Source organism: Ailuropoda melanoleuca, chromosome 12 (genome assembly GCF_002007445.2).
Source record: "Ailuropoda melanoleuca isolate Jingjing chromosome 12, ASM200744v2, whole genome shotgun sequence".
In the NCBI taxonomy this organism is placed as follows: domain Eukaryota; kingdom Metazoa; phylum Chordata; class Mammalia; order Carnivora; family Ursidae; genus Ailuropoda; species Ailuropoda melanoleuca.
This window is the reverse complement of record NC_048229.1, coordinates 31,265,254-31,292,820: the sequence shown is the minus strand read 5'-3', so window position 1 is coordinate 31,292,820 and position 27,567 is coordinate 31,265,254. Positions and strand designations below refer to the sequence as shown.

Here is a 27,567-nt window from a genome sequence, read left to right as displayed (position 1 = left end):
CTCATAGCGGAGGAGCCTGATGTGGGGCTCGATCCCAGAACGCCAGGATCACGCCCTGAGCCGAAGGCAGACGCATAATGACTGAGCCACTCAGGCGCCCCTCAATAAATATTTCTTGAATGAATAAATGAACGGATGAATGAATGAACTCTGAGATGAGATTACCTTTTCGTCACACTTGCAAGCGAGACTCCGGGGCGGGGGGGGGGGGGGGTATGCCCGGAACCAGTAGCCCAGAAGGTTCCACTCTGAAGCTGGAGTGGCCTCCTAGACTCTGCCCCTGGCCACTGGGGAGATTCCTGAGATGTGTCCACCGGCTCTCCTCCCCTCCCCACCCTCGGAATAGGGTGGCTCCCTCCCAGCCTCTCCCCGCAGTTGGAGGCGTGGGTAGCAGCTGGGAGAACCGGCTGGGTGCTGCCCCTCCCCTTGGGCGGGGAGGTAGGCACCTGGCGGGCTCCTCCGGTGGCAGACGCCACCGCTGCACACACCTGGTCCCTGTGCCGCCTGCTCCCGCGCGTCCTCCCCTCCCTTCCCTCACCGGCCTGCCATGGACGGGCCCGCCGAGCCCCGGATCCCGGCCCTGTGGGACACGCAGGAAAACATCTTGGAACTCAGGTGAGGCAGGGGCCTGGGCAACAGCCGGTGGGATCCCCCCCACCGCCTGCCCGGAGGAGGTGGCCTGGGGGAGAGCCGTGGGCCTCTGCACTGGGGGCCCCCAGCCTCCCCCTGCCTGAGACCCGGCAAGACTCAGCCGGCTCATCCCTGCTGGAAGTCGGTGGGGACAGGGCCGTGCTGAGTTACTTGCTGGGATTCCTGAGGTGTCCCGGACCACGGTGGGGCCTCAGTTTCTCTGTCTGCCAAAGACATCTTCCTGACACAGCGCTGGGTGAGAGTGGGAATCTGGCTCACAGTAACTGCTCAGAAACAACTGCCCTTAGGCCTGTTGTCCACTTTTCATCCTGGACACCCCAGAGGACCTTCAGATGGGGGTGCTTTCCTTCTTGGGGGCTTGGAATGTGGCCAAAAAAAAGAAAAGAAAAAGAAATATTTATTGAGAGGCTCGGTCAGCCAGGTGCTGTTCTAAGGGCTGGGACACTGTTAGAACCACCTGCTCTGCTCGGGGGAGGATGGGAGAGCAAGGGTGGGCAGGGGTGGGGAGGCAGCTGGGTCCCCGAGTCAGAGGCTGTGTCCCCGGGGGCTCCAAGGACAGGATGGGCTCTGGACTCAGCAGCCCTCCTAGGAGAGGTTAGGGTACTGAGCGTGACCCCTTTGTTCCTGGGGATGAGTCAGAAGCTTTTCCCATACCCGCTTTCTGGATGGGGAAACCCAGGCCGAGCGCGGAAGTGCCATGACCGTGATCGCGCAGCCCAAAGCAGATCTGAACCCTATTGGTCTGACCCCAGGGTCTGTGGTCCCTCCTGTCCTCAACAGCCTTGGCGATACCCCCTCCCCGTGGCTCCGTTTTCAGATGCCCAAGTGGAGGCTCAGAGAGGGCAGGCGGCCTGCCCAAGAGCACACAGCGAGCTGCTCAGCTGATCCCCCTCCCCCAGTATCTTTCAGTCTGCCAGGCGAGTCTCTCCGCTGGCCCTCTGGGCCCCTCCAGCCAGCCCAGGTTGTAGTGTCTGGGTCCCTCCCCTGCCCTCCCCTCCCTCACCCAGGAGCCAGGGCACAGAGAGGTGAATCCGGATGGCTGTGTGATGTGGACCAGCCTCCCAGCGGCTCTGGGTCTCTGGGGCTGAGACTGCTCACCGGGCTGTCCCAGGCCTGCTTGAGGCCCCAGCATCCTCCACTCAACATTCTTGTCTCCTGCTCTCCTGGCCTCTGGGTTCTGCAGTTTCTCCCTCCAGAGATCAATGAGCTCTCCTCTGGGCTTCCACCTCTGGGGGGCCCCACCTCCCACCCGGGCACCTGGGAGCCTCCCTCCCCTCTGCTCCCCCACATCCAGGGGGCCAGCACATCCCCAGCCATTGCTCAGTGGGTGACCTCGATCCAGTCAGGTGCCCTCTTGAGCCTCAGTTTCTCCATCTGAAAAATGGGGGCAAATAACCCCTCACCTGTAAGACACCTCTAGACCTGAATGTCTGTAGTTCCCTAAGGGGTCCTCAGGGCACCTCAAACTTTCTTCTCCATGAGCTTCTGGAACCCCTGGGCCCAGAAGGATGCCCCTCACGAGGGCCCTTACCATCCCGTCTGGGCCCCTCCCAGGTGGCTCAGACATGCACCATCCCCAGCTGGAGTGGGAGCTCAGGGGCTCCCCAGAATCATCCCTCCAGCCTCACTCTCCTGTGCCAGGACTCTCCATCCCATGCCTTCCCCCTGCCTGCCCCCCCAGGCCTCCTCTCCCACCCTTCCCCCAGCCTCACCCCAGCCTCCCTGCCTCCAGTTCTTCCCAGAGCTGTCCCTCCCTTCCCCCCAGTCCCAAGGCCCTCCAGCCCCTGGTGGTCTGGCCTCCTGCCTGTGTGTTCCATCTATCCCAGTACTTGAGATTACCGGGGGGCTGTGCCTCACTGTTTTCTGCCCCAGTGCCTTTGCATATTCATTTCCTCCGTGGGGATTCCCAGAGAAGTCTTTTCTAATCTCCAGATCTAACCCTGGCCATGCCCAGCTCAAGTTCCTTCTGTGGCTCACTAGCCCCCACAGTGATGGTTTCTAAGACGTTTTAAGACACAGATTGCTTTGTCCCAGAAGAATCTTATTCTGGAATAGAAACCCATCATAGAGTTCAAGAGGGAGCTGCTCTGGTTTAAAACGGGGGAGTGGGGCTGAGGTCCCGCCGCTCATCCTGCTTCTTCTGGGGGAGCTCCCCTCTGTTCCTACAGTTTGCACCTTCCTCAATGCCTGGGCCCCACCGGCTTGCCTCCACACCCACCCCAGCCTGGATCTCACACCTTTGGGCCTTGCATCCCGAACATTCCTTTGCCTGGGGTGACCTCTCTCCCTGTCTGGCAAAGTCCCATCTCACACTATGTCAGATTCTTGGCCACCACGGAACCTGACCACACTTCCAGCTTCACACTCATGCCATGCACCACACCCGGACTGTTCACAGAGCTGGGCCACCTTGGGGGCCCTAGGGAGTCTCTGAGAATGATGTCAAGGAATGAATGGAGATTAGGCATGCTTGTGGGATGAGTCAGGCCCGGAAGGCAGGTGAGCAGGGGCAGGGCAGGCAGGGAGAGGGGAGAGGAGGGGCAAACTGTGGATTGGAGGGGACCAACGGAGGCAATGGAAGATTCCCATGGGGATCATTATTACCCACAGCCCCAAGAGTGGCTCTTCATGTCCAGCTAGAGAATTCGCAGGACACTGTCTGCAGCCTGATTCCAGTTTTTTACGACCCCCCCAGAAAACCAAAAAAGCTCTTACATTGCTTTGGGAATACAGGCATATGTGACAAAACTGCGACAGAATTTCACTGGGATAGCGGTTGTGGGGACCAGGAGCTCAGAAACATCAGCGAGACACAGGGCTCAGAACGTTCTCTTTTGCGGGGTTTGCGATCAGTCACCCTTTATAAATTTTGTAGTGTTCCGTGTCACCGTGTAGGTATTCAATGCACAAAAGGGGGATATTAAGGGCAAAAATCAAAATTTGAAAAGGAAAACATTAAGAGCAAGCAGGAGGCAGGCGGGCGGTGGAGCCAATGGGGAGACAGGCCCAGGGGACATGAGTCCCTTTTAGTCCTTTCTTATGCGCTTGCGCGGCTTCCCAGCAACTGTCTGAGATTAACTGGCACAGATGATCTGCTATTGTCATCCCGTGTATGATTGAGACCACTGAGGCCCAGAGAGGTTGAGTGAGTTGCCCGAGGTCACACAGCTGCCAAGTGGGATGTCGTCAGGATCCGAACCCAGGCTGCCTGGCTCTCACGCCGTGGTGGCAAAGGGATGAGGAAGGGGAGGAAGCTCCAGCCCGGATGGGAGGCTTGGTGGGTAGTCTGTGCTCTGCCACGTTTCCTGGAGTGTGGGCATGCTGGGCTGGGCCACCACCAGCCCGTTCTGGAGAGAATCAAAGCCAGAGGAAACCAAGCAGGCGTTTGGACCTGCGGCTGCCGCCCCTCCCTCCATCTGATCTTGGAGAACCCGCTGCATAGCCCTTTCTTTTTTTTTTTTTTTTAAAGATTTTATTTATTATTCGACAGAGATAGAGACAGCCAGCGAGAGAGGGAACACAAGCAGGGGTGCGGGAGAGGAAGAAGCAGGCTCCTAGCGTAAGAGCCTGACGTGGGGCTCGATCCCATAACGCCGGGATCACGCCCTGAGCCGAAGGCAGACGCTTAACCGCGGTGCCACCCAGGCGCCCCTGCATAGCCCTTTCTGATCTCCCGGGTTTATGGCTGAGGTCTCCAGCCCTGGTTTTAAAATCCCAGCCTCCTCCTTCCTTGGGGAGGGCTGAGCCACTCAAAAGATTTTATTGGCTAGAGCCCTGCCATTCACAGAGCTGCTTTTCCCAGGGAGAAAGGGGCCGCTAATAAAAAAGTTCTAAGCAATAAGCAAATAAAAGGACATTGGACCTTGCTGCCGCCTGGGTGGAATCTGGGCAGGCGGAGAGGGGAGGGGACTCTGGGCTGCCGCTAGTAAATAAGGTGCCTTGGGAGATGCTCAGAGCCACCCCGCTCCCCAGTGATGACCCAGGCTTGGAGAGCAAAGGGCAGGATGTGTCTCCATTCCCAAGTGCTCTTTCTGGGCTGGGGAGTGGGAACATCCTGGAGCTGCTTGGAAAGGATTGAGCAGCTGTGGGGGGGGGGNGGATTGAGCAGCTGAGTTTGGGGGGGGGGGGGGCTCTGTGGGAGGGAGAGTGGCACCTCGGCGGACTCTGGTGGCATCGAATGCCAGGGCAGGGAGGGGGGCACTGGTGTTGCTGGGGAGGCCTGGATCAGAGGCCCCAAGAGAGATGTCAGGACTTTGCCACTGTAGGCAAGAAGGCCAGAGTCCCGAAGTCTGCAAGCAGGCAACCCTCAGTTAAGATCCTGCCCGCGTCACTCGCTGGCTGGGACCCGTGGGGCAGACAGGGGCGCTTGGAGCTGAGCATCTGTGAAACGGGAGCAGCGGGTGCTGCCCGGGGATGGGCCAGATTTCGGTGCTCTCTGCTGAGTCAGGGTTTGTGTGGTTTTGTTTTTTTTTTTTCCTTCCTCCTTTTCCAAATCCCGTGACCCCCTCCTGAGCCAGGATCTCAGGTGCCGGGAAGGGTGGGGCCAGGGTGAAGAATGGTGGTAATTAGAACCTTCCGGAGCCTTCAGCAAGTGCCAGGCTCCTCAAGGGCTTTGTGTGGGTTAGCTCCTTGGATCCTCTAAACAGCCCTGTGAGGCCGCCCAGGTTGGGATTCCCATTTTCCAGATGGGGACACTGAGGCCCACAGAGGCCCCGTACATCAGAGATGCGCTCCCAGGGCCTCGCTCTGAAGCCTCTGGAGAAAGGGTTCAGACAGGAGTCCTCGGACTGCAGGAAAGGGATGTCCCTGTGCAGGAATCACCTTCACGAGGGGACCAGTGAGTCGGTGGTCTGTCCACCTTCCAGACCGACGCTGGAGGGTGGACCGTAGAGGGCATGGTGCGAGCCCCCGAGGTAAACATTTCCTCAGGGCCACATTAAAAAAAAAAAAAAAAGCGGCAAAAGACACAGGCAAAAATCATTTTAATTCTATATTTTATTTAACCCGATATATCTGAAACACTACCATTTTAACACGGAACCAATAGAAAAAATTATCAATGACACATTTTACATGCTTTGTATGCGAAGCCTTTGAGACCGAGTGGGCTTCTGCTCCGAGATGCCAGCCTCCCATCAGGAAGACTTGGCCTGCTTCTAGATCTCGCTGCGTTACAGCTGGGAAAAGCCCATCCCGATCCCCAGGCCTGAGTTGTTCCAAACCTGCCCAAAAAGCTTTCCAGTAATTGGAATTGAGTGTCCGGGTGACAGCTGAAATCAATAATAAGCAAATACAATTGAAAGGGCCCCCTGTTGCTACGGCTGCGTTTCAAGGGCTCCGTGGGCCACACAGGGTCAGCAGCTGCCATCCTGGGCAGTGCAGAACGGACTGTCTCCATCATTCCAGAAAGTTCTGTTGGCTGGCGTGGCTGCAGGCTGTGAGTGGCCCAAAGGCCAGGATAGGTACATCGTAGGAGCTTAATAAATGCATGTTGGAAGGGAGGGGGGAGCATTAGAGAGAAAGGAAAGAAAGAAAAGTCACGAAGAGCCTCAGGCTAAAGGCACTGGCACACGAGACCTGAGAGGCAGTGGAGCATAGAGTATGCAGGGAACAAGCACAACTTGGTGGTGGGAACAGAACAGCACTGACCGTGCTGGCGCGGGGGCCTTGGAGAGGTGGGGGCTGTGCGAGCCAATGGGGGCGCAATGAATCTGCTGGCCTTTGAGGGACAAAGCCCGGGCAGCAGTACAAAGAACTCTGAGAATTTGAAGAGAGTGATTAATTTCTTTAACTAGATTTGTCTGCATTACTATTATCCTTAGGAAAGTGATATATCAAAGTGACAAATCTCAAAAATTTTTTTAAGTTACTTAAAAGTTTGGGTGGATTTGAAATGTGCAAGAAGTGCGGGAGGTGGGGGAAGGAAGGGGGGGGATTTTACCCCATCAGAACTTAAAATGGATGGTTACTAAATGCAAACAGTAAGACCCCCACCCTATGACTGAGCAATTCCAATTCCTGGTTATTTGCCCAAGGAAATGAGAATGCTGGGCCACCCAAAGACCGGGATAGGTGCATCAGCTTTCCGCATAATAGCCTGATCTGGAAACAGCCAAGAACAGGGAAATGGATTACGCACCCTGCGATTTATTCATACAGAGGAATTCGACTCAGCCACAGAAGGGAAAAAAACTCTAACATACACACAAACACCCATGAATGTCAAGAACGTTGTGCTGAGCAAAAGAAGCCAGATGCCGGAGTACATTCTATAAGATGAAAGTTCTAGCACACCCAAGACCAGACGACTCTATTTCTGAGGAACACTCGGGACAGAGGTCACGACTCGGGCAAGGGCGGGGACAGAATCGGAGGAGGCACCAGGAAACTTTCTGGGGCGCTGGGCTCTTCTGTGTCTTGCTAGGAGTTGGGATCACAGGAGGATATGCGTTTGTCAAAATTCACTTAAGATTAATACGTTTCGTCAAAAGGAAAATAATTTTAAAAGGATGGAAGTGGAATATGTTGCAGCTATTTTTAAACAGAACGAGACGGCTGTAGATTGACCTAAAAAATAAGCAAGGTGCAGGGTAAGGCGTAAGGTATGCAATCAATATTTTTTAGAAGAAAGAGAGGAAGGGGGGAGGAGGAGGGGGAGGAGGAGGAGCAGAAGAAGGAAGGAGGGGGAGGGGAGGAGGAGGAAAAGAGGGAGAAGGAAGGGGAGGAGGGGGAGGGGAAGAGGGAAAAGAAGGAGGAGGGGGAGGGGAGGAAGGGGAGGAGAAGAGGGAGAAGAAGGAGGAGAAGGGGGAGGGGAGGAGGGAGAGGAGAAGAGGGGGAGGAGGGGGAGGAGGGGGAGAAATCAGAGCACTCACACTGTGAATGCTTGCATGTGCTTCTATAAGCAGTTAAGTTACTCACCAAACTGGTAGTACTGGGATCCCCTGAGGCTGGCAAAGGCATTCTTGGGAGAGACCCATTAACTTATTAATAAACCCAGATGATCAAAAGATACAGAGATATGATCCAAGAATTTGTTATTTTCCTAATTAGATTTTCTAAAGAGAAAGAAAAAGACGCATGCGCCCTACTAAGGAAGTCTGGCAGACTTAAACATCCTCCCACTTGGGGTGCTTAACACGGTAGAAATTCATTGAGGGCTCACACCCCAGCCCCAGCCACAAGCGTTTTGGGTCACGGGGCCACGTATTTGGGGCCCAGGCTCTGCCACCTGTGGCTCCCACGTCCCCCAAGACGTGTCTGGTCCCACCCGCCAAGGGCAGGGTCCGGCCACTTTGCAAGATAGTACTTCATACCTTCTGGCTTTTTGTGATATCTGGGACATCTTGCCAGATAAATACCACCTCCTTATCCCTCCAATCTTTCAGTGTGAAAATGTCCAAACATATTTAAAAAAAAAAAAAACTTGGAAGAATTATCCACGAACATCCCTATACCTACCACCACTAAAATTGTATTTGATGTGTCTTACCACACATCTGAGCATCCTTCTATCCGTCCGTCCGTCCTTATTTGTGATATGTTTCCAAAGCAAGCTGCAGACATCAGAACATGTCATCGTAAACATTCCCATATTTGCTTATGGGATTTTCTTCTAATACAGGGTGTCTATGTTCAGTGTAATGCGCAAACACGAAGGGCCTTGGGCTTTGAGAAAGAGCCGTGGGAGCCCCATCCCGCTACAGAAATAAAGCCTCCTTTTGAATGGCCGGGTTCCAGGGTTTGTGGGGCCCTGATGTATTTACCCAGTCCTGTGCTGTTTCAAGTCTTGCTTGTAAATGATCTTGCAATAAACATCCTGTTATATATTTAATTGGGCACCCGCTCAAGGCCGCCGATCTAATCCATAAATTTTTGGGGGTCACGTTCACTTGCACCTCCAACGGGTATGATGGGAGTAGTGCCCGAATGTCAGACGCTGTTTCTTGGAGGTGGGACACGGTAGGAGTCCCTCCTAGCACCCCTCTGCGAGTAGGGCGGACTGATTTTAAGAAGTCACTAGCCAAAGAAATTAGTTACTAAGTGTTAAAAGGGCTGCGAAAGAAGCAAACAGGAGGCGGAAATGAGGAACAATGCGCAGACACAGGGGGGTGTCTCCTGCTTTAGCGGAGGTGGTCGCATAATTAAAATGTTGCCAAGTGATCTCCCAAAGAGGTTAGTCTAATTGCTCTCCTGCCAAGAGCAGGCAAGTGAAAAGAGCCTGTTTCTCTGTACTCTGGCCAAGGCGTGAGTCATTGCGCTGGGATGGAGGTGCCCAGGGGAGATGCGGATGCTTGCCCAGATGCGCTCCAAGTGGAATTTCAGGAGGTGAGGGAAAGGTACTCCTGCCACGGAGAGCCACCAGACAAAGACATGGTGGCTGGCCTGGGCCCTGTACAGTGTGTTCTGGGAATGGGGCACGTTGAACCCAGCTCAGGCTCAGGGAGGCTTGGCAGCGTTCCCCAGAGAGAGGCAGGTTGACCACAGGCGCCAGCATGAGTCAGCAGGCCAGCCGGCTGGCCAGCCGGCTTGCATTCCTGAAGGCTGGGGCCGCGCCCAGCGCCCAGGAAGGGGAGCAGCTCCAGCCTCAGGCAGACCCCAGAACCCCAGCCGCGGATCCTGTCACCTCCTTTGCACACGCGCTTCCCCTGGTTACTACTTCCTGCTCCATGGATCTAAACCTGCAATCTTCTCCAGATGTTCTCTACCCCCTACCAGCTCCATGTTCCCCATCACCATCTGGCATTCCACATTGAAAACATTGGGGGTTCAGGGGCGCCCGGCTGGCTCAGTGGGTGGAGCGTGCACCCCTTGGTCTCGGGGTTGTGAGTTCGAGCCCCACGTTGAGTGTCGAGGTTACTTAAAAATAAAATCTTTTTTTTTTTATTATTTTATTTTTTTTTTAATTTTTATTTATTCGACAGAGATAGAGACAGCCAGCGAGAGAGGGAACACAAGCAGGGGGAGTGGGAGAGGAAGAAGCAGGCTCATAGCAGAGGAGCCTGATGTGGGGCTCGATCCCAGAACGCCGGGATCACGCCCTGAGCCGAAGGCAGATGCTTAACCGCTGTGCCACCCAGGCGCCCCTAAAAATAAAATCTTTAAAAAACACACGTGCGCACCCACATTAAAACATTTTGGGCTCGTTTTTGTCCATTCGAACACAAATTGCGGTAGGGCTTTTTGGTCATTTCGCTTCGCTCTTGTATCTCCCAGCGCTGGGCTCAGAGTAGGTGCTCAGTAAATACTTGTGGGCTGAACGAATAAATTTGCCCCATCTCAGGCGGAAAGGCCTAAAGCTCCCAGGGATGGAGAGCTCTCCTTGGACATCAGACTGGAAAGTCCCTGGAAAAAAGGTCCCTGTTCCCCCTGCCACTGCTCATTCTTGATAGGAGACCAGAGAGGGCTTGCGAGTAGCCTCAGGTCACACAGCAAATCCAAGGCAGGCCTGTAACATAGGCAGGCATCGCTTCTCTGCCCATCCCAGAGTAGCCAAGAGGGACACTGGCCACCAGGATGTTTTGTTTTAATAACGGCTAATGGGCACTAAGCATTTATATGAACGAGGCCCTTTAAAGAAAATTATAAAGTTGACTTTTGTGTGTGTTTAGGGGGAGTGTATAGTTCTATGAATTTTAGTACATGTGCGATTTGTATAACCATCACCACCATCAGAACCGTCCCATCATCCCTTTGAGGTCAGGCCCCCCATCCCCGACTGCCCTCTCCCCCCACCGCACCCCCCACCCCCGGTTTAGTCTCTGTCCATACAGCTTTGTCATTTCGAAAATGTCATGTTCCCTGTTGTTGCGACAACAAATGACCACACCGCGAGTGGCCTCAAGCCATACAGACCCAAGTCCCTACTCTTGCAGAGCTCAGAAGTCTGAATGGGTGTTGACGGGCTCAGATCTGAGGGGCAGCAGGGCGGCGTTCCTCCCGGAGGCTCTCAGGAGAATCAGGTCCTTCTGTGCCTTTCCAGCTCCTAGAAGCTCCTAGAAGCCTCCTGTGTTCCGTGGCTCATGGCTCCTTTGTCTGTCTCCAAAGCCAGCCGCCCACTCGCATCTTCCAAACTCTCTGCTCTCTGACCTCTGCTTCTGTGACCACTGTTCCTCTCCTTCCCCCTCCTTCTCAGAAGGACCCTTGTGATTAAATTTAGGGCCACCCCATAATCTCCCCATCTCAAAATGCTGACCAGAATCACAGCCTCAAGATCCCCTTTTCCATGCAGTGTAACACAGTCAGGCTCTGGGGATTGGGGTGTAGACGTCCATGGGGGCCGCCGTCCTACGGATGGGGCTACACGGACGTGCCCTCCGGAGTCTGGCTTCCTTCGCACCGCACCTTCAAGACGCGTCCACGCGGTTGTGGGGCTCAGCGGTCTGTTTCTTGTCATTGCCAAGTAGTGCCCCCTGGTGTGGACGGACCGCTGTTGACCTGCTCACCCGTTGGAGGCCGTCTGGGTTGTTCCCAGTTTGGGGCGGTTGTGAACAGTGTCGCTATGAATATGTGAGTACAGATGTTTGTATGAACATAAACATTTGTTGTTCTTGGGTGAACACCCAGGACGGGAAGAGACTCTGGCTTGAAATCTGCTTGTGTTAAGATAGTTCGGGGGCGCCTGGCCGGTCAGTGGATTGTCCCCCTCTTGGTTTTGGCCTGGGTTATGATCTCGGGGTCGTGAGATCGAGTCCCGCATCAGGCTCTGCGCTCAGCACGGAGTCTGCTTGGGATTCTCTCTCTCCCTCTCCCTCTGCTTCTCCCCCTGCTCTCTTTCTGTCTCTCAAATAAATAAGTAAATCTTGAAAAAATATATAGCTCAGTGAGATATATGAATACACAGTATATAATGTAATATTATTCCCCTGGGAGTTAAATACTCCCATGACCAAGGGGAGGGAGGTGGAGACCGACTCGGAGAGGTTACGTGAGTTGCCCAAGGCCAAATCTATGTCTCCTTGACCACCGCCTACAACCCCTGCCCAGAAAGGAGCACACCTGGGGAGCCCCAAATGCAGGGGCCTAGAGGCGCTACCCCACGGCCCTGGCTGGTGACGGGTCAAACTGTGGGGCCACACTGCTTGGGTTCAAAACCCAGCTCTGCCCCCTGTGGCTGTGTGACATCAGCCAAGTGACTCTGCCTCTCTGTGCCTCCATCTCCCATCTGTAAGGGGGGGGATGGTAATACCACCTGTCTCCTAGGGGTGTTGAGGGAATAAAGGAAGCCAGGCCCATAATGCCGTGGGGAGTACTGTGCCAGGCAGCGCTCTCAGCATGAATCTGATTTCTTCAACAAATCTGGATGGAAGGGCTGCTCTGTGTATTGGATACACTGGCAAAAAAGACGGACCCAAAAAAAAAAAAAAATCCCTGGTCTCACGGAGCTTACATGCAAGAGGAGAAGGAAGGCAATAAACAATCAAAGAGATAAATAAGCCGTGAGAGCTGCCCAGAAGGTGCCCAGCGCGTGAGGAAGACAAAGCAGGGTGAGGGGCTGGGGTAGGGCTGAATTATAAACAGGGTGTCGGGTGAGGCCTCACCGACGAGGTGCAGCGGTGCTGCCTGTGGGAGCAGAGGCAGGAGGTGAGGGTGCTAATCCCAGGCCCAGATGGAAGACAGAGAGGACAGTCAGTGGAAAGGCCCTGAGGCAGGCCTTGGCCTGAGGGGTCGGAGGACCAGCAAGGAGAGCAGTAAGCGAGGGGTGGGGGTGAAAATTAAGGCCGAAGGGTCAGGGCGGCTCTTGTAGGGCCTTATATTCATGGTGAGGACGTTGCTTTTTCTCTGAGGGAGGCGGGTGAGTTTGGAGCAGAAGAGAGACAAGAGCCTACTTAGTTTCTTTTTTTTTTTTTTTTAAAGATTTTATTTATTTATTTGACAGAGATAGAGACAGCTAGCGAGAGAGGGAACACAAACAGGGGGAGTGGGAGAGGAAGAAGCAGGCTCATAGCAGAGGAGCCTGATGTGGGGCTCGAACCCATAACGCCGGGATCACGCCCTGAGCCGAAGGCAGACGCTTAACCGCTGTGCCACCCAGGCGCCCCAGAGCCTACTTAGTTTCTAACAGTGGGGAGAACTGTCACTGGGGTGCAGGGCTGTGGAAGCAGGGAGATCAGGAAGGAGGCGACTAAAGTCCAGTCGAGAGGCGGCGTGGCTTTTAATCTTTACCAAGTTCCCTCGAGGGAAGCCTTCCTATCCTTCTCATCCCGAGGCCCCAGAGAGGGTAAGCCATGTACTCAAGGTCACAGAGCAAGTTGGGACCAGAGCCTGAGTTCAAATCCAAGTCTACCCAACCTCAGCCCATCTTCCTTCCCCACTGTGGCCTGGGCTGCCTCTGGGGATCTGAGCTGGGCATGGATTTGTTTCTTGCACACCTATTGCGTGCCAGGTCCTGGGGCTAAAACACTGAACGTGACCGGCACACGGTGCTCTAGCTTCAGAGGAAGGGGTGGAGGCTCATTGACAAGTACTTACTGAGACTGCCTAGGAAGGCTGCTGTGTGACCTTAGGGAAATATATTAACCTCTCTGGGCCTCCGTTCTTTCCGGATCGAAGTAGTGCTCTCCATACCCACTTCATGGGGTTCTGGGAGAAGTCTGATAACATATGCCCTTGGCATAGATTTTCTTTATGTGTGGCTCCCCTGCCCTTCCTCCCCTGCTGGGGCCAGAGGGAAGTCAGACGTGGTCTTTCAGGTCGGAGGAGGCCAGAGGAATGCGCAGGCCCAGGTGACAGCGGGCCTTGAGTTCCAGGCTGAGGGGCTGTGGCCACATGCCGGATGGACAGGTGGGAGGGACTGGAGGCCAAGGGATGGAGGGGGCTGGCTGGAGGGCGAGAGGGCGAGGAGGAGACCAGAGCTGGAGAGGAGTGCGGACAGAGAGAGAGAGGGCCAGGGCTGGGCGGGGAGACCGGAGGGTCGATGAGTTGGGTCATTCTTAGAGCCTCGCGTCCTGGGGTCTCCCGAGCAGGGCAGACCAGGTCAGGCACCAACGACGAGGTTAAGCAGGTACCCAGCCAACTTCCCATCGTGCGGCCCCAGCGCTGTCTGCGGTCTCTCCTGCTGCCAGACTCAGACCCAGCTCCATTGTCACCTTCATTCCTCGGCTCCAGTCAAGCGACAGCAGCCGGCCAGGCCCCGGGACGTAGTGTGGGAACAAAACAGGCTTGTCACCCCGGGAAAGAAAAGTCACCCTGGGGCCAGATTTGATTTACAAGCTGGGGATGAAGGCACACAGCACCTGTTAGAGGACACACAGTGAGACTGGGCCACGCAGGAATGGGGTGGGGGCGCCCCGGCCTCCGCGCTCCAGCAGACAAGGGCAGGGACAGCATTCCTGGCAGGAGGACCGGCCCATGTGAAGGCCTGGAGGTGGGAAGAGTGCTCATTGCACAGGGGAAACTGCCTGCAGGGTTGAGATTCAAATCCCAGCTCTGCCTGGGACTTGCTTCATGTGGCCTGGGACAAGTCACTCTTGCTTCCTTCCATTGTCACATCTGTAGCCTGGGCACGAGCAGAGAGGCGGCGTTCACGCTTCGATTATTTAATGAGCAATTGGTTGTTCTGGGCGCTGAGGGTGCACTGGTAAGGTCTAGACACTGCTGGCCTGCAAGGGGCCCGGCTGTGGGCATCTCTAAAGGGCCGGGCAGGGGATTCTGAAGCGCGGGGTCGCTGAGAAGGGCTGAGGCAGGTGAAAGGACGTTGCGAAAGCTTTGGCTTTCCCTAGCTTTTTTCTTGGTCAATGCCTCTGTTCCCTCTCGCATGCATTCGGTCAGTCAGATACAGGTGGCGCACCAAGGACGTGGCCCCCTGGGGTGGGACGTGGACCCCCGCTGTGGAGGCTGTCAGTGCTGGGGGCGCTGGGAGGGGGACCCCCTCGTACTTATTCATTCATGCCATCAGTGACTATTTCAGGGACTCCTAAAGGGCACAGGATCTTTTCCCTGTTGGCATCTCCCTTTTCCTCTCCTATCAACTGGGGAGGACAAGTCTCCGAGCGGCTGTCAGATCAAAGACGGAAACAGCGCTGCCACCAAACGGAGCTTCCGCTTCCCCGCTGTTTACCAGGAGCCAGGCGCCTAACCTAGATTGTCCCTTTTATTTTTATTTTGTAAAGATTTTATTTATTTGACAGAGAGAGCACAAGCAGGGGGAACAGCAGGCAGAGGGAGAAGCCCAATGCGGGACTCCGTCCCAGGACCCTGAGACCATGACCTGAGCGGAAGGCAGCCGCTCAACCGACTGAGCCCTCCAGGTGCCCCTAAACTATCCCTTTTAATCCTCAGGTAGGATGAAAACCCTGAGGTGGAGATGACCATTATCCTCATGGGACAGATAAGGAAACTGAGGCTCAGCGAGGTGAGGAGAGCGGAGAGCGCCGAGACCCAGGCACTTAGCTGCCGATCTAATGGGAACTGACCGCCTCCAAGCACCCACCGCCTGGGCTAATCTGCCTGGCAACCAGTGACGTCACTAATTCCACGCCCACCCTCACCCTGTAGGGGAGCTGACGTCGTCACTGCGCAGTGACGTCACTACAACGCTGTGCTAAGCAGCCCCTCCTCTGGATGCGCGCAATGCCCACCTTTGCCTCTATTACCGCGAATCACAACAGCAACGGGAGGCGCGCCTGGCCGGCTCCGTGGTGGAGCGTGAGGCTCTTGATCTCGGGGTCGGGGTCGAGTACTTTCTACGTGCTCACAACAACCGTAGGAGGTACTGATTATTACTACCCCCATTTTATGGATAAAAAACGGAGGAGGCGCAGAGAGGTCGATTGATTTGCCCGAAGCCACACAGCCGGTGGAACACAGAATTCAAACCCCCATATTCTGGCTTCAGAGTTAATGCCCTTCATCAGGACACTGCTACTTCTCCTGTCTCCCTTTCACCGTTGAAGAAACTGAGGCACAGAGGGATGAAGTATGGGGCCTCAGCTCGAACAGGAAGTACCAAAGCCACCGTGGGAACAGCCCCCAGTCAGGGATAAAGGGGCCTTTGCCAGCAGGCTGTAGCCCATCCGCCAGCTTCTCCGCTTCTCCCCTTCCAGGCCCACCTCGGGACAGTGCCCCTGGGAGACCCCGGCTGGCTGAGCCTCCGCTGGGCTCCCCAGAACCCTCCAGCAACCCTAGGGAGAGGGTACACAGTTCTCTAGCTTCTATTCTTCTCCTCCAAGTCTGACTCTGGTGCCGGCCTTGGAGAAACTCCCCATCCCTCAAATCTCCGAAGCTGGTAGAGGCCTTCAGGAAGGATCCTGGGGGCCCCCGGGCCAGTCATAGCCTTCAGTGGACCTCCATTTGCTCAACTGTCAACTGGGCAGACGAGGAGGAACAGAAAAGATGCCCCAAGCCCCTAGGTTTTCAACCTCATCAGGCCCTGCACTTTGCCTCCTTTTTACCAGAAACAGTTGTTTTAGTGGGAAGGCCTCCCCCCGCCCTTTAATGCCTTATCCATTTATTCGCTGACTATTTTGTTAAGGTAAAACTCATAGGACTGCTGTCCACAGAGCTTTGGTCAACAACTCAAGGAATTTTGCAAAGTAGGCACAACATGTAACCAGCCCCCACCTCACAGTCCACTAACCCCGAAAGATAAACTGCTGCCCCACCTTCTGGCAACTTCTAGCACCTTCTAGAACCTTCTAGCACTTTTCCTGTATTTGAACTTCCCATAATTGAAATCATGGGGTCCGGACCCTCTTGTGGCCTGTCCTTCACCCAACGTTATATTTCTGAGTTTCGTCTGTGTGGTCCCCAACCCTCTTTATGTAACAGAATATTAGTAATAGCCTCTTCACCATCCCAAAGTGAAATCCACAGACAATATAACCTACTTACACACATACTTTTTTTTCCCTGCAGTTCAGTGGGTTGTCCTCAGTGTACTTTAACGAGGCATGAACGGAAAGTAGCCCAGCGTGGCGGCTCCAAATGGGTGGCCCGGATTTTTTGGGGCTGGAAGCTTGTACCGTGCAAAGGGGGTTCTCCTGAAGGAAAAGAACGAGTGCGTGTGACTCTGGCCGCAGGGAGAGGGGATGTTTATTTAGGATAAGAAAGAGAATTATTAGCAACTTGCCTCATTTTCAAAGCTGACAAACCCTCCACACATTCCAGAAAAAGGACACAGACTAGCTTCTGGCTTCACACACTTCAGACGTGCGTCTCCTCCTCCACCCATCCTTTCCGTGTCAGGTGCCCCAGAACAAGCGATGTCATGATGTGACTCCTGCGAATTCCTGCAGCCAGCCGCCTAGAGGGAACACAGCCATTCATGGACAGGCGTGACCACGGACCCCATAAATACCCCAGGGAAGCTCGGGAAAATGTCTCCACACCTTCACTTCACCTTAGCCAGGGCCCCCCAATACCCACGCCTCTTGACGCGCCAGGGGCAGGAGACCCTGGGGGAGGCCGTCATGGAAAGATACAGCGGATCGAATGGATTGCTCTTAGATCATCTCGCTTTGGCAAATTTTATTTCCATCTATGGCTTTGTGGACCCATCGCGAGGGTTTTGGAAAGGCAGCTCGAGTGAGGGGCTTGAAACCTGAGACTGTTTCAGTTTTGGGGTACCTGGCTGGCTCAGCCGGTAGAACAGGCGACTCTCGAACTCAGGGTTGTAAGTTCGAGCCCCATGTTGGGCGTAGAGATTACTTAAAAATAAAATAGTAAAAAAACAAAACAAAACAAAACTGTTCGAGGTTCACGGTGACCCCTGGACTGGGTTTCTCAGGTGCGCTCTGCTGCTCTGTGGCATTACAGGAAGGAGTGGGCAGGGCACATAACTTCTGCGGGCTCGGTGTCCTTGTTGGTAAAACGGGGTGGCGACTTAGCCTCTTCCTCAACGGTTGGGGCAAAGAGTCAATGTGAGGAAAGCACTTAGCCCCACTTTACAGATGTGAGGTGCTCTGTGTCCTACCGGATGTGTGGCTTTGGGAAAGTCATTCAACCTCTCTGTGCCTTGCTTTCTTCATTCGTAAATGGGGGCTAATAATCGTCGTGACCTCACAGGATTGTTGTGGGGTTTGGGCAAACCATCCCCACCTTGCAGATGAAGAAATGTTGTCAGGGTTCCACAAGTGAGTGGGGCGCCCCTCACCTGCCTCTTCCTCACCCTCCCTCCTGCCCTGAGATTCCTCTGCACCCCCCCCCCAACGCTCCAGAAGTGACTCCTGTCCTCACCTCCTCCCGGGCCTCATGGTGTCTCCCCCCCACTCCTACAGCCAGAAGTTGTCAGGCGAATACTTCAGGTACAAGGGCATCCCCTTCCCCGTCGGCATCTACTCGCCCGAGAGCATCCGCATGGTAGAGAACGCTGATGTGCAGGACGACGATATCTTCATCATCACCTACCCCAAGTCAGGTACCAGCTGGGCGGGGCGGCTGGGGTGGCGGCCACTGAGCCTGAGAAGGGTGTGCGGAGGGGAAGGGTGTCGCTCCTTCCTCCCCCGCCAGATGGGCTCTCCTGTCCTCAGGGAAGCCTTCCCTGACCTCCCAGCTAAAGCAGCGTCCCCACCTTGTCCCTCTCTATCCTCTTAACTAGCTGCTACTTTCCATCCTAGCACCTGTCACCACCAGCCACTATACTGTGTTTTAGTTTGTTGATTTATTCTCTGTTTTCCCCACTGGAACATGAGCTCTTTGAGGGCAGGTGGTTTAGTGTGTCTGGATCACTGCTGTGTTCTTTGAGCCTAAAACAGTGCCCGGCACATAATAAAATATTGGAGGAAGGAAGGGGACGGAGAAGGAGGGAGGGTGAAAGGGATGCTCTTAATTCCATTCCATCACTGAAAAGCTGCTTATTGGTCATCGGCCATGTGTGGGGACACACCTGTGACTAGGGGAGACATTTGTCAATTTGTTGGTACGGACAGATTTCATTTCAATATGCAATCACTTATATTACTCCATCATTAGGGTTGGGATGGGTGCCCCCAAGGAAGGGTACAGAAAGCATTGAATGTAGATAATAAGAGATAGTCTAGGGGATGAAGGCAGGCTTCGTGGGGGAGAAGATGTTCATGTCCAGACCTGGAAGCTGCAGAGGGGTTTGAGTGGGAAAGTGTGTCCTGCACAGAGAAGTGCACATGCAAAGGCCCTGGGGTCAGGGGGAGGCTTGATGAGATTGAGGGGACAAGAGAAGGTCAGTGAGGCTGCGATGAGGCTGAGGGCACATGAGCTGATGAAGCATCCCCTTTGGAGCCAAGGTGAGGCTCTGCGGTGACCTAACTCAAAGTCCCTCGGAGAGCTTTTAGCAAGAGAAGGGACAGACTTCAGCTTTTTCTTCTCTACAATGATGAAGATTGACTACTTTATTTCTTTTTCAAAACATTTTTGAAACATTCCAAAATATGATATTCACCCTCTTCAGCATAGAGTTCTGTGAGGGGTATTTCTTGAGATAGAGTTCACACACCATTCAATTTACCCCTTTTAAAGTGTACGATTCTCCAGTAGTCATGTATTCCCAGGGTTGTGCAACCATCACTACAATCCATCCCGAGACAGTTTCACCATCCCAACAAGAGACCCCGTACCCATTCGCCATCACTCCCAAACCCCACATCCCCGACTGCAAGCTATGGCCACCATTAATCTGCTGTCCAACTCTATGGATTTGCCCATTCTGGACATTTCATATAAATGGAACCCTACAATGCGTGGTCTTCTGAGTCTGGCTTCTTTAACTCAGCGTAATATACTTTGGATTCACCCAGGCTGTTTGGTCTTTGTTTATTTGTTTGTTTTTTGTTTTTTTAAATTTTTTTTATTGCCGAGGAGTATTCCTTTCTCTGGATAGACCACGGTTTATCCATTCATCTGTTGAAGGACATTTGGGTTGTGTCCAGACTGGGGTAAGTACGAACGCAGCTGCTATGCAGCTTTGCATACAAGTCTGTGCATGGAAATATGTTTTCATTTTTCTTGGGTAAATACTCAGAAGTGAGATTGCAGAGTCTATGGGAAGTAGGTTTGCTTAACTTTAGAAGAAACTGCCAAGCTCTTTTTCCAAAGTGGCTCTACCATTTTGCATTCTCACCAGCAGCATCGGTGAGCTTGCCAACCAAGTGTTCCTTGCCAACACTTGATATTGTCAGGGTTTTTTTTGTTTGTTTGTTGGTTGCTTGGTTTGGTTTTTAAGCTGTTCTAACAGGTATGTATTGCTATCTCACCGTGGTTTTAATTTGCATTTCCCTGCTGGCTAATGATGTGGAACATCTTTCCATTGGCTCATTGGCCAATCACGTATCTTCTTTGATAAAGCGTCTATTCAAGTCTTTTCCCCATTTTTAAATCAAAACCATTTGTTTTTTCATTATTGAGTTTCGAGAGAGTTCTTTTTTTTTTTTTTTTAAGTAAGCTCCACGCCCAATGTGGGGCTTGAACTCATGACCCTGAAATCACGAGTCAGATGCTCTACGGACTGAACCAGCCAAGCACCCAGAGAGTTCTTTATATAATCTGAGTACAAACCCTTTATCAGATACGCCTTTTGCAAATACTTTCTCCCCACCTGTGACTTATCTCTCCAGTGTCTTCTCAAAGCAGAAGTTTCTAATTTTGATGAGATCCAATTTGTCAATGTGTTCTTTAATGGGTCAGATTTTGATGCCATTGCTAGGAAATCTTTGCTTAACCCCAGGTCATAAAGACGTCCTTTGTGTTTCCCTGTAGAAGTTTTATAGTTTCAGATTTTACACTTAAATCGATGATCCATTTTAAGATAATTTAAGTATATTGGTTGAAGTGTAATGTGAGGTTCTTTGCCCATAGATGTCCAATTAGTTCAGCCTCTTTCTTTAATTTGAAATATATTGATTTTTTTAAAGATTTTATTTATTTATTTGACACAGAGAGAGAAACAGCCAGCAAGCAAGGGAACACAAGCAGGGGGAGTGGGAGAGGAAGAAGCAGGCTCCCAGCAGAGGAGCCTGATGTGGGGCTTGATCCCAGGACTCTGGGATCACACCCTGAGCCGAAGGCAGACGCTTAACGACTGAGCCACCCAGGCGCCCCTGATTTTTTTTCTTAAGAAGTATTACCTTCATAGTTCAAAAGCTCAAGAGGTACAAAGGTTTGCACTGAAAGTTCTCTCTCTCCTCCTGCAGTCACCAAGAGCCCCTGTGTATCCTTCCAGAATTTGCACATCCAAGCAGACATGTGCATAAATATATTTTCTTTTTCCCCACCACAGTTCACACACTAGCCACACCATTCTGTATCATGGTTTTGCTTATATGTTTGCTTTCTTTTTCCTTGTATTGTTTTTATTTTTGTTTATTTTTATTTTTTTGAAGATTTTATTTCTTTCTTTGACAGACAGAGAGACAGCCAGCGAGAGAGGGAACACAAGCAGGGGGAGCGGGAGAGGAAGAAGCAGGCTTCCAGCGGAGGAGCCCGATGTGGGGCTCGATCCCAGGACTCTGGGATCACGCCCTGAACAGAAGGCAGACGCTTAACGACTGAGCCACCCAGGCGCCCCTCCTTGTATTGTTTTTAGAGGGGGGAGGGGCAGAGGGAGCGAGAGACAATCTTAAGCCCCCAATGTGGGGCTCGATCTCATGTCCCCGAGATCATGACCTGAGCCAAAATCAAGAGTGGGACGCTTAACTGACCGAGCCCCCCAAGCGCCCCTCTTTTTCCTTGTATTTTGACATCATCCCGTCTTAGGACTGTAGACAACGAACTTCCTTGTTTGTTTAGTCTGTTTACAGTTCCACAGTATTCCATAACATGGGATGTGCAGGAGTTCTTGTTTAAACAGTTGATGACTGATGAGTATTCACTAGTTTTCAACCTTTTGCCTTTAGACACAATGTAAACTTTACGCACAATGACGCCCCAGGTGCGTGTAGCATTTGTACACCTGTGCATTTATCCGTAGGAAAAAACTCCTAGATATGGAATTGCGCGGTCAAAGGGTCTGTGAATATGCGATCTCGACGGCCATGGCCAAATTTGCCTTCATCAAGGTTGTAGAAGCCTCTTCCCTGAACAGCGGGCTTTGTTCAAAGTAGCTTTGAGCCGGATGGTGATGGTTGCACAACCACCTGAATGCACTTCGCGCCCCTGAGCGGGACCCTTTAAAAATGGTTAAATCGGTACGTTTTGCGTTATGCGTGTTTTACCGCACAGCCGCAAAAAAGAACCCCAGGGGATACAGGAAGAGCCCATACAGGGATCGGCCAGCCACTTCCCCTGGGCGGAAGCAGAGCGCCCAAGGAAATCTGCTGGGGGCACGGGTTGGTGGGGGTGGGGGTGCAGAAAGTGTCGCCGGGTGTCCAGGGCACTGCCGGCCGCTGCCCATCACGGGAGCCAGCGGGGAGGAGCGCGAGGCAGCCGCGAAGGGAAGCCCATCCTCCCGCAGGGTTCCTCCGGCGCCCTCTACCGGCAGAGGTTACCATTGCGCTGGGCGCCGGAGAACTGTTCGCAGGGTCCGGTTCCCAACTCCCAGGACAGGGCAACGCAGAGTGGATTCGGAGGCGAGGTGCAGCGCGTCGAGAACCGGGGCAGGGTTATCGTTAGAATCCAGGGCAATATAGGGGCGCCCGACTGGCTAGGTTGGTGGAGCGTGGGATTCTTGGTCTCCGCGTCGCGGGTCCAAGCCCCACTTTGATCTCAGAGGTGACTTAAAAACAGACAGACGGGGGAGCCTGGGTGACTCAGTCGGTTAAGCGTCGGCCTTCGGCTCAGGTCAGGATCTCACAGTCCTAGGATCGAGCCCCTCATCGGGCTCCCTGCTCGGTGGGGAGGCTGTTTCTCTCTCTGCCTCTGCCTGCAGCTCCCCCTACTTGTGCTCTCTCTCTCTTTCTGCCAAATAAACAAATAAAACCTTAAAAACAACAACAAAACAGAGAATCCAGGGCAATATAATACTAATAATAGGTGACTGTTAACATGATTATTATTATTATTTCTCATCTGACTTGCCTATAGTCTCCTGGAATCTGGACCTGAGAACGGGTCATTGATGAGGTCACTTCCTGCTACATGACATTTGCGGCTCCCCCCAGAAATCAAGGGGTTACTCCTGAGAAGGGGCAGTGAAAGGTGCTGAGATTTTTAAGCCCAGACGCCTGGATTTAATCCCAGCTTCCTGTATGTACTAGTGGAATGCTTCTGCCACACACATAAGCCTCAGGATCCCAGCCACGGAGCCTCGTAGAACCCTATTTGTCATTCCTTTAAACACCAGTCTATGCAGGATGCGTGGAGCGAAGTGGGGGGAAATCCATGCAGTCTCGGGCATTCTGGCTCTTTCCATCTATGGCTCCGCCATCCCCGGGAGCCCCAGTTTCCAGGGGCATCCCTGCATCCAGCCACAGAGAGGGAAGAGAGAGTGGGGGTGGGGGTGGGGGACACGTAGGAGGTGTTTATGGGCCAGGCCTGGAAATGGCTACATGTCATTGCCACTTGCACTCACTTGGCCAGAACTCGGTCACATGGTCCCCGCATGCACCTGCAGGGGTGGCGAGGAAAGAGTGGTCCTGTGGTATTCCTGGTAGGGAGATGAAATGGGGTTGGGTAGACAGCGAGCCAGTTCCCGCCACACGCGTCTCTTCCCAGCTTTGCCACCTTGGCCACCTTTGTTTCTTTGAGCCTTGAGTTCCTGCTCTGAAAATCCTGATCTCTTCGGATATCATTTGCCCAATATCTCCCAACAGGCACCAACTGGATGATAGAGATCCTCAGCTTAATCCTGAAGGACGGGGACCCATCCTGGATCCACTCGGTGCCCATCTGGAAGCGGGCACCCTGGTGTGAGACCATCATGGGTGCACTCAGCCTCTCAGACCAGACCAGCCCCCGCCTCATGAGTTCCCACCTCCCCATCCAGCTCTTCACCAAAGCCTTCTTCAACTCCAAGGCCAAGGTGCAGGAGGCGGGAGGGGTGTTGGGGTGGGGGAGAGAGCATACGAACTGATGGGTTCGGCACATGTTTACTGAACACCTGCTCTGTGCCTGGCCCTGATCTAGCTAATAAGCACACGGCAACGTAAGCCCACATTCTAAGGGGTAACAGGCAGACAGTAGATAAAGACACTCTTTAAGACGCCAAGGTGATAAATTCACATTGGAAAGGAGCAGAGTGTGGGGGTGTCCGGGGGAAGAACATTCCAGGCACAGGAATGCAGGTGCAAAGGCCCCGGGGTGGGTGTCGCATGCCTGAGGCTGGCAAGGAAGCCTGTGTGGCCAGAGCCAAGTGAACAAGGGGGAGAGGGGAAGAGGTGAGGTCAGGGAGGTAACAGGGTCCCAACTGTGCAGGGCTGCGTGGGCTGTGGTGGGAACTTCGCTGGTCCCCTGAGGGATGCGAGCCAGGGCAGGGCTCTGAGCAGAGAAACAGGAGCCCATTCAGGTTTTCGCAGGCGCCCTCTGGACGCCAAGTAGGGAACAGACAGTGGGGGTGAGGGCAGGTTAGCCCAGGCGGGAGGCGACAGTGGACGAGACCAGGGTGGTGGCCGTGGAGGCGAAGGAAGTGGGCTGGGTTTGGGGTGTGTTTTGAAGGTGGATCTGGTAGCCGGATTTGGTGACAGATTGGGCGTGGGTGTCAGACAGATGAGTCAAGGGTGGCTCCGCGGTGTTTGGCTTAAGCAGCTGGGAGGGTGAAGCTGCCGTCCCCTGGGATGGGGGGCTGTGGGAGGGGAGGCTTAGGGGAAGGTGGGAGCTGTGCTGTGGCCCATGGGCATCCGGGTGGGGGTTGCCAGTGGGCAGGGAAATAACTGAATCAGGATTTGCTAGCACAGATCTGGGCTGGACACACGTCTCTGTAATTTGCTGATCGATGCAGAGATGGAAGGAGTAATTAAAGCCAGGAGACTGGTGTGATCACCAAGGAAGTGAGTGGCTGACCGTAATCTTGGGGAAGGAGACGGTTGCCAGGGAAGGACATATCCAACAGGGCTGGAAGGGGGCTGGTTGTGGAATATGAAGCTGGTGAACACAGCAGTGCCAGGTGATCGGGGCCTTGAATGCCAGGCTCAGGGGCTGAGACTCTTCCCAAGGGTGCTGGAAAGTCGAGGAGGGCAGGGTCAGCTCTGAATGTAGAAGGACCCTTTGGGGTCATGTGGAGGTTGGGAGGACGGGGAGGAGGCTGAGGTGAGGGACCAGGCAGGAACGGATGAGCTAGGGCCTTGGCTATGGGAATAGGAAGGAGGGGCAATGCCTCTCACCCTGATCTCCCCCATCCTGAGCCCCATGCCTTCCACCTCCAGTCTTTCTTTATTCCCTGAAGCCAAACTGTCACTCTGCCTGGTCCAGGAACAGTCCCTCTCTCCTCCTAGAATATGGTTGCAGGGAACTCTCCCCATCCTCTGGGATGAGGTGAACTGATCTAAGCTTAGCAGGGCAGTCCCCTGAGAAGTCTACCCTGAGTCCTTCCTGCTGTGGGATCAGAAGAGAGAAGTCTTGGTTGGGGAGCATGCAGCCTTTGGGGCTGGGGTCCTGCCTGTGTCTGACGCCTTCTCGCCTCTCCCCAACATCCACACACAGGTGATCTACGTGGGTCGGAACCCCCGGGACGTGGTGGTCTCGTTCTATCATTACTCCAAGATCGCTGGGCAGTTGAAGGACCCTGGCACGCCTGACCAGTTCCTGCAGAACTTTCTCAAAGGCGAAGGTGAGGACTGGGGCAAAGTGAGGTGGGGGGTGCCCCTTGGGGACCCAGACAGGAAGGGGGCAGGGGAGGGGTAGGAAGGAGAGAGAGGCAGAAATACAGGGTGTTATTCACAGTGATGGAGATAGGAGAACAGAGAGAAGGAAACAGACGGACAGACAGACACACAGAGAGAAAGAGGGAGAAAAACAAAAAGAGAGAGAGATGCAGAATAGGGAAAGAAACAGAGAGAGGAGGAGACGGGTTTTGGGGGCGCCAGGTGTGGGGGGTTTGGGGGAGGTGTCCAGCTCTGAGGGGCCAGGCCTGGGGCCACATGGGCCAGTGAGGTCCCCCTGAGCCCTGAGCTCCAGCAGGAGTGGTCTTGCTGCCCGGCCCTCATCCTCCCGCCCCTCTGCCCGCAGTGCAGTTCGGCTCCTGGTTCGACCACATTAAGGGCTGGATTCGGATGCAGGGCAAAGAGAACTTCCTGTTTATCACCTACGAGGAGCTGCAGCAGGTAACCCCCCACCCCGCCCCACCCCGGCTCAGTGCCCCCCACTCCTCCCCTGCTCACGCCCGCTTCCCTTCCCGCAAGGCCTGGTCTGCTGCCCAACGCACCAGGTACTGGGGGCACACCAGTGAACAGAACAGAGTCCTGAGCCCCTGAGCCGCAGAGGGGGCCACGGACAGATAAATAAAATAGACGGCAGCTGGAGAGCAGAGCGAAGGAGAAAAGGCAAGCCGGATACAAGCTGAGGATAAGGAAGTGTGGGGGTGCAATTCTAAATAGGGTGGTCAGGGAGGCCTCTGGGAGAAGGTGACACTTAAGCAAAGATCTAAAGGAGAAGAAGCAGCCCTGGAGGTATCTGGGGAAAAGTGTCTCGGGCAGAGGGAACCTAACGCCAGTGCAAGGTCTGGCACAGTGTTACTATAGTGCGTAAAGTACAAGTGACTAGGTTCTGAGCAAGGGCCAATCTGATTAATAGTAACAATTAGTGTGGCAATTAGTAGTGTCCCCTGAGGGTGACAGAAGCCATGGATCAAACACGACATGTGGCTTATCCCACTTAATCCTCACCAAGTATGGACAGGTGAGTTACCTACTAGAGCGAAGCACGTAAAATTGCCAGTATTGGGCCACATTTTATATGGTTCACCCCAATATTGTTATTACCCCTGTTTTATAGAGGAGGAGAGCCTGGGGGTTTGGAACCTAGAGAGAGTTGACAACCTACCTGAGGTCTGTTTTTTCTTTCCCCCACCCTGGTAAATCTCTGGATGTTGCAAGATCCAGAGAAGATTTCGGCATTACCAGCCCCCCACACCCACTTTTTTTTTCCATCTAGCTTTATTCTCCAAACCAAAAACTGGGCCATGCAGCCTGACAGAGCTTCTAGGCTGCCCCTGGGTGTGAGGAACTGCCAACATGTTAGAATTTCTGGGACACGCCAGTGGTTCAAGACGATAAAGGGATGGAGGGTTATGAAACCAGGAATGACCTGGAAAATCGGAGCCATGGGGTTGGTGGAGCTGACCAGAAGGCTGATTGCATTTCAGGGAAGGCAGAGAGATAGAGGGGGGCGGGGAGGGGTGGGGCTTCGGGCACTTAAATCTGAGCTCCTCCCTAGCTGTGTGACCCTAGACAAGTGTCTTCCCCTCTCTGAGCCTCCATTTACCAACTGGGGTAATGACACCTTTCTGCAGGGCTACTGGCACACTTGGCACAAATATACATGAGAGGCTTGGACCAGAGCTTGGTACACAGCAGGTGCTCAATCCCCAGTGGCTTGAGCCGTTGTTGTCAGGAGGGGATGGATATTCGAGCTGCGTCTGTGTCTGGGGAGGTTTGCCAGGTGGAGGGTGGCGGCATGGGGCATTCTTGGCAGCCCATGCCTAGGCTGCAGGGAGGAAAGTGCAGGGAATGGTAAGTTCTGGAAAGATAGGATGGGGGAGGCCAGACTTCTGTTCTTAAAAGTCAGGTCTGGGGGGCCGGGACTCCTGTCCCCGGGCACAACGGAGGCACATGAGGACTGGGAGCAGGGAGAGCTAGGGTCAGCTCTGGATATGGGGGCCTGGAGGCAGGGAGGCAAGGGAGGAGGTTGCGGAGGAGGCTGGGGTAAGGAGTCCATAGGGAGAGGACTAAGCCTGACCAGTGCTAGGGCTGAGAGCAGAGGAGGAGATGAGCGGAGACAGGCGACAGGGGTTTAGGGGCAAGGGGAGAAGGGGGGTGAGGCTGGGCTGGGAGTCTGGCCTGGGACTGGCTCAAGGAGGCTGCTGTTGCGGGATGGGGACGTGGGGGTGGGGGTGCAGATTTGGGGCACAGACAGGCTGAC

The 27,567-nt window shown here is 53.9% G+C and overlaps 1 protein-coding gene across 2 annotated transcripts in view; it reads left to right on the top strand.

Moving 5' to 3' along the window:
• Positions 1–404: 404 nt before the first annotated feature.
• Positions 405–27,567, top strand: part of SULT2B1 (sulfotransferase family 2B member 1) — a 29,433-nt gene continuing 2,270 nt past the window's right edge. The window contains exons 1-5 of one of the 2 annotated variants that reach the window (XM_002917872.4): positions 405–615; positions 17,865–18,004; positions 23,307–23,515; positions 25,132–25,258; positions 25,657–25,751. In XM_002917872.4, the coding sequence (XP_002917918.2) occupies positions 548–615; positions 17,865–18,004; positions 23,307–23,515; positions 25,132–25,258; positions 25,657–25,751 (639 nt within the window). In that variant the 5' untranslated portion in view covers positions 405–547. Of the gene's footprint in view, positions 616–14,951; positions 15,002–17,864; positions 18,005–23,306; positions 23,516–25,131; positions 25,259–25,656; positions 25,752–27,567 lie in introns of those variants that run through there. The other variant, XM_019798249.2, reaches the window with a different exon arrangement.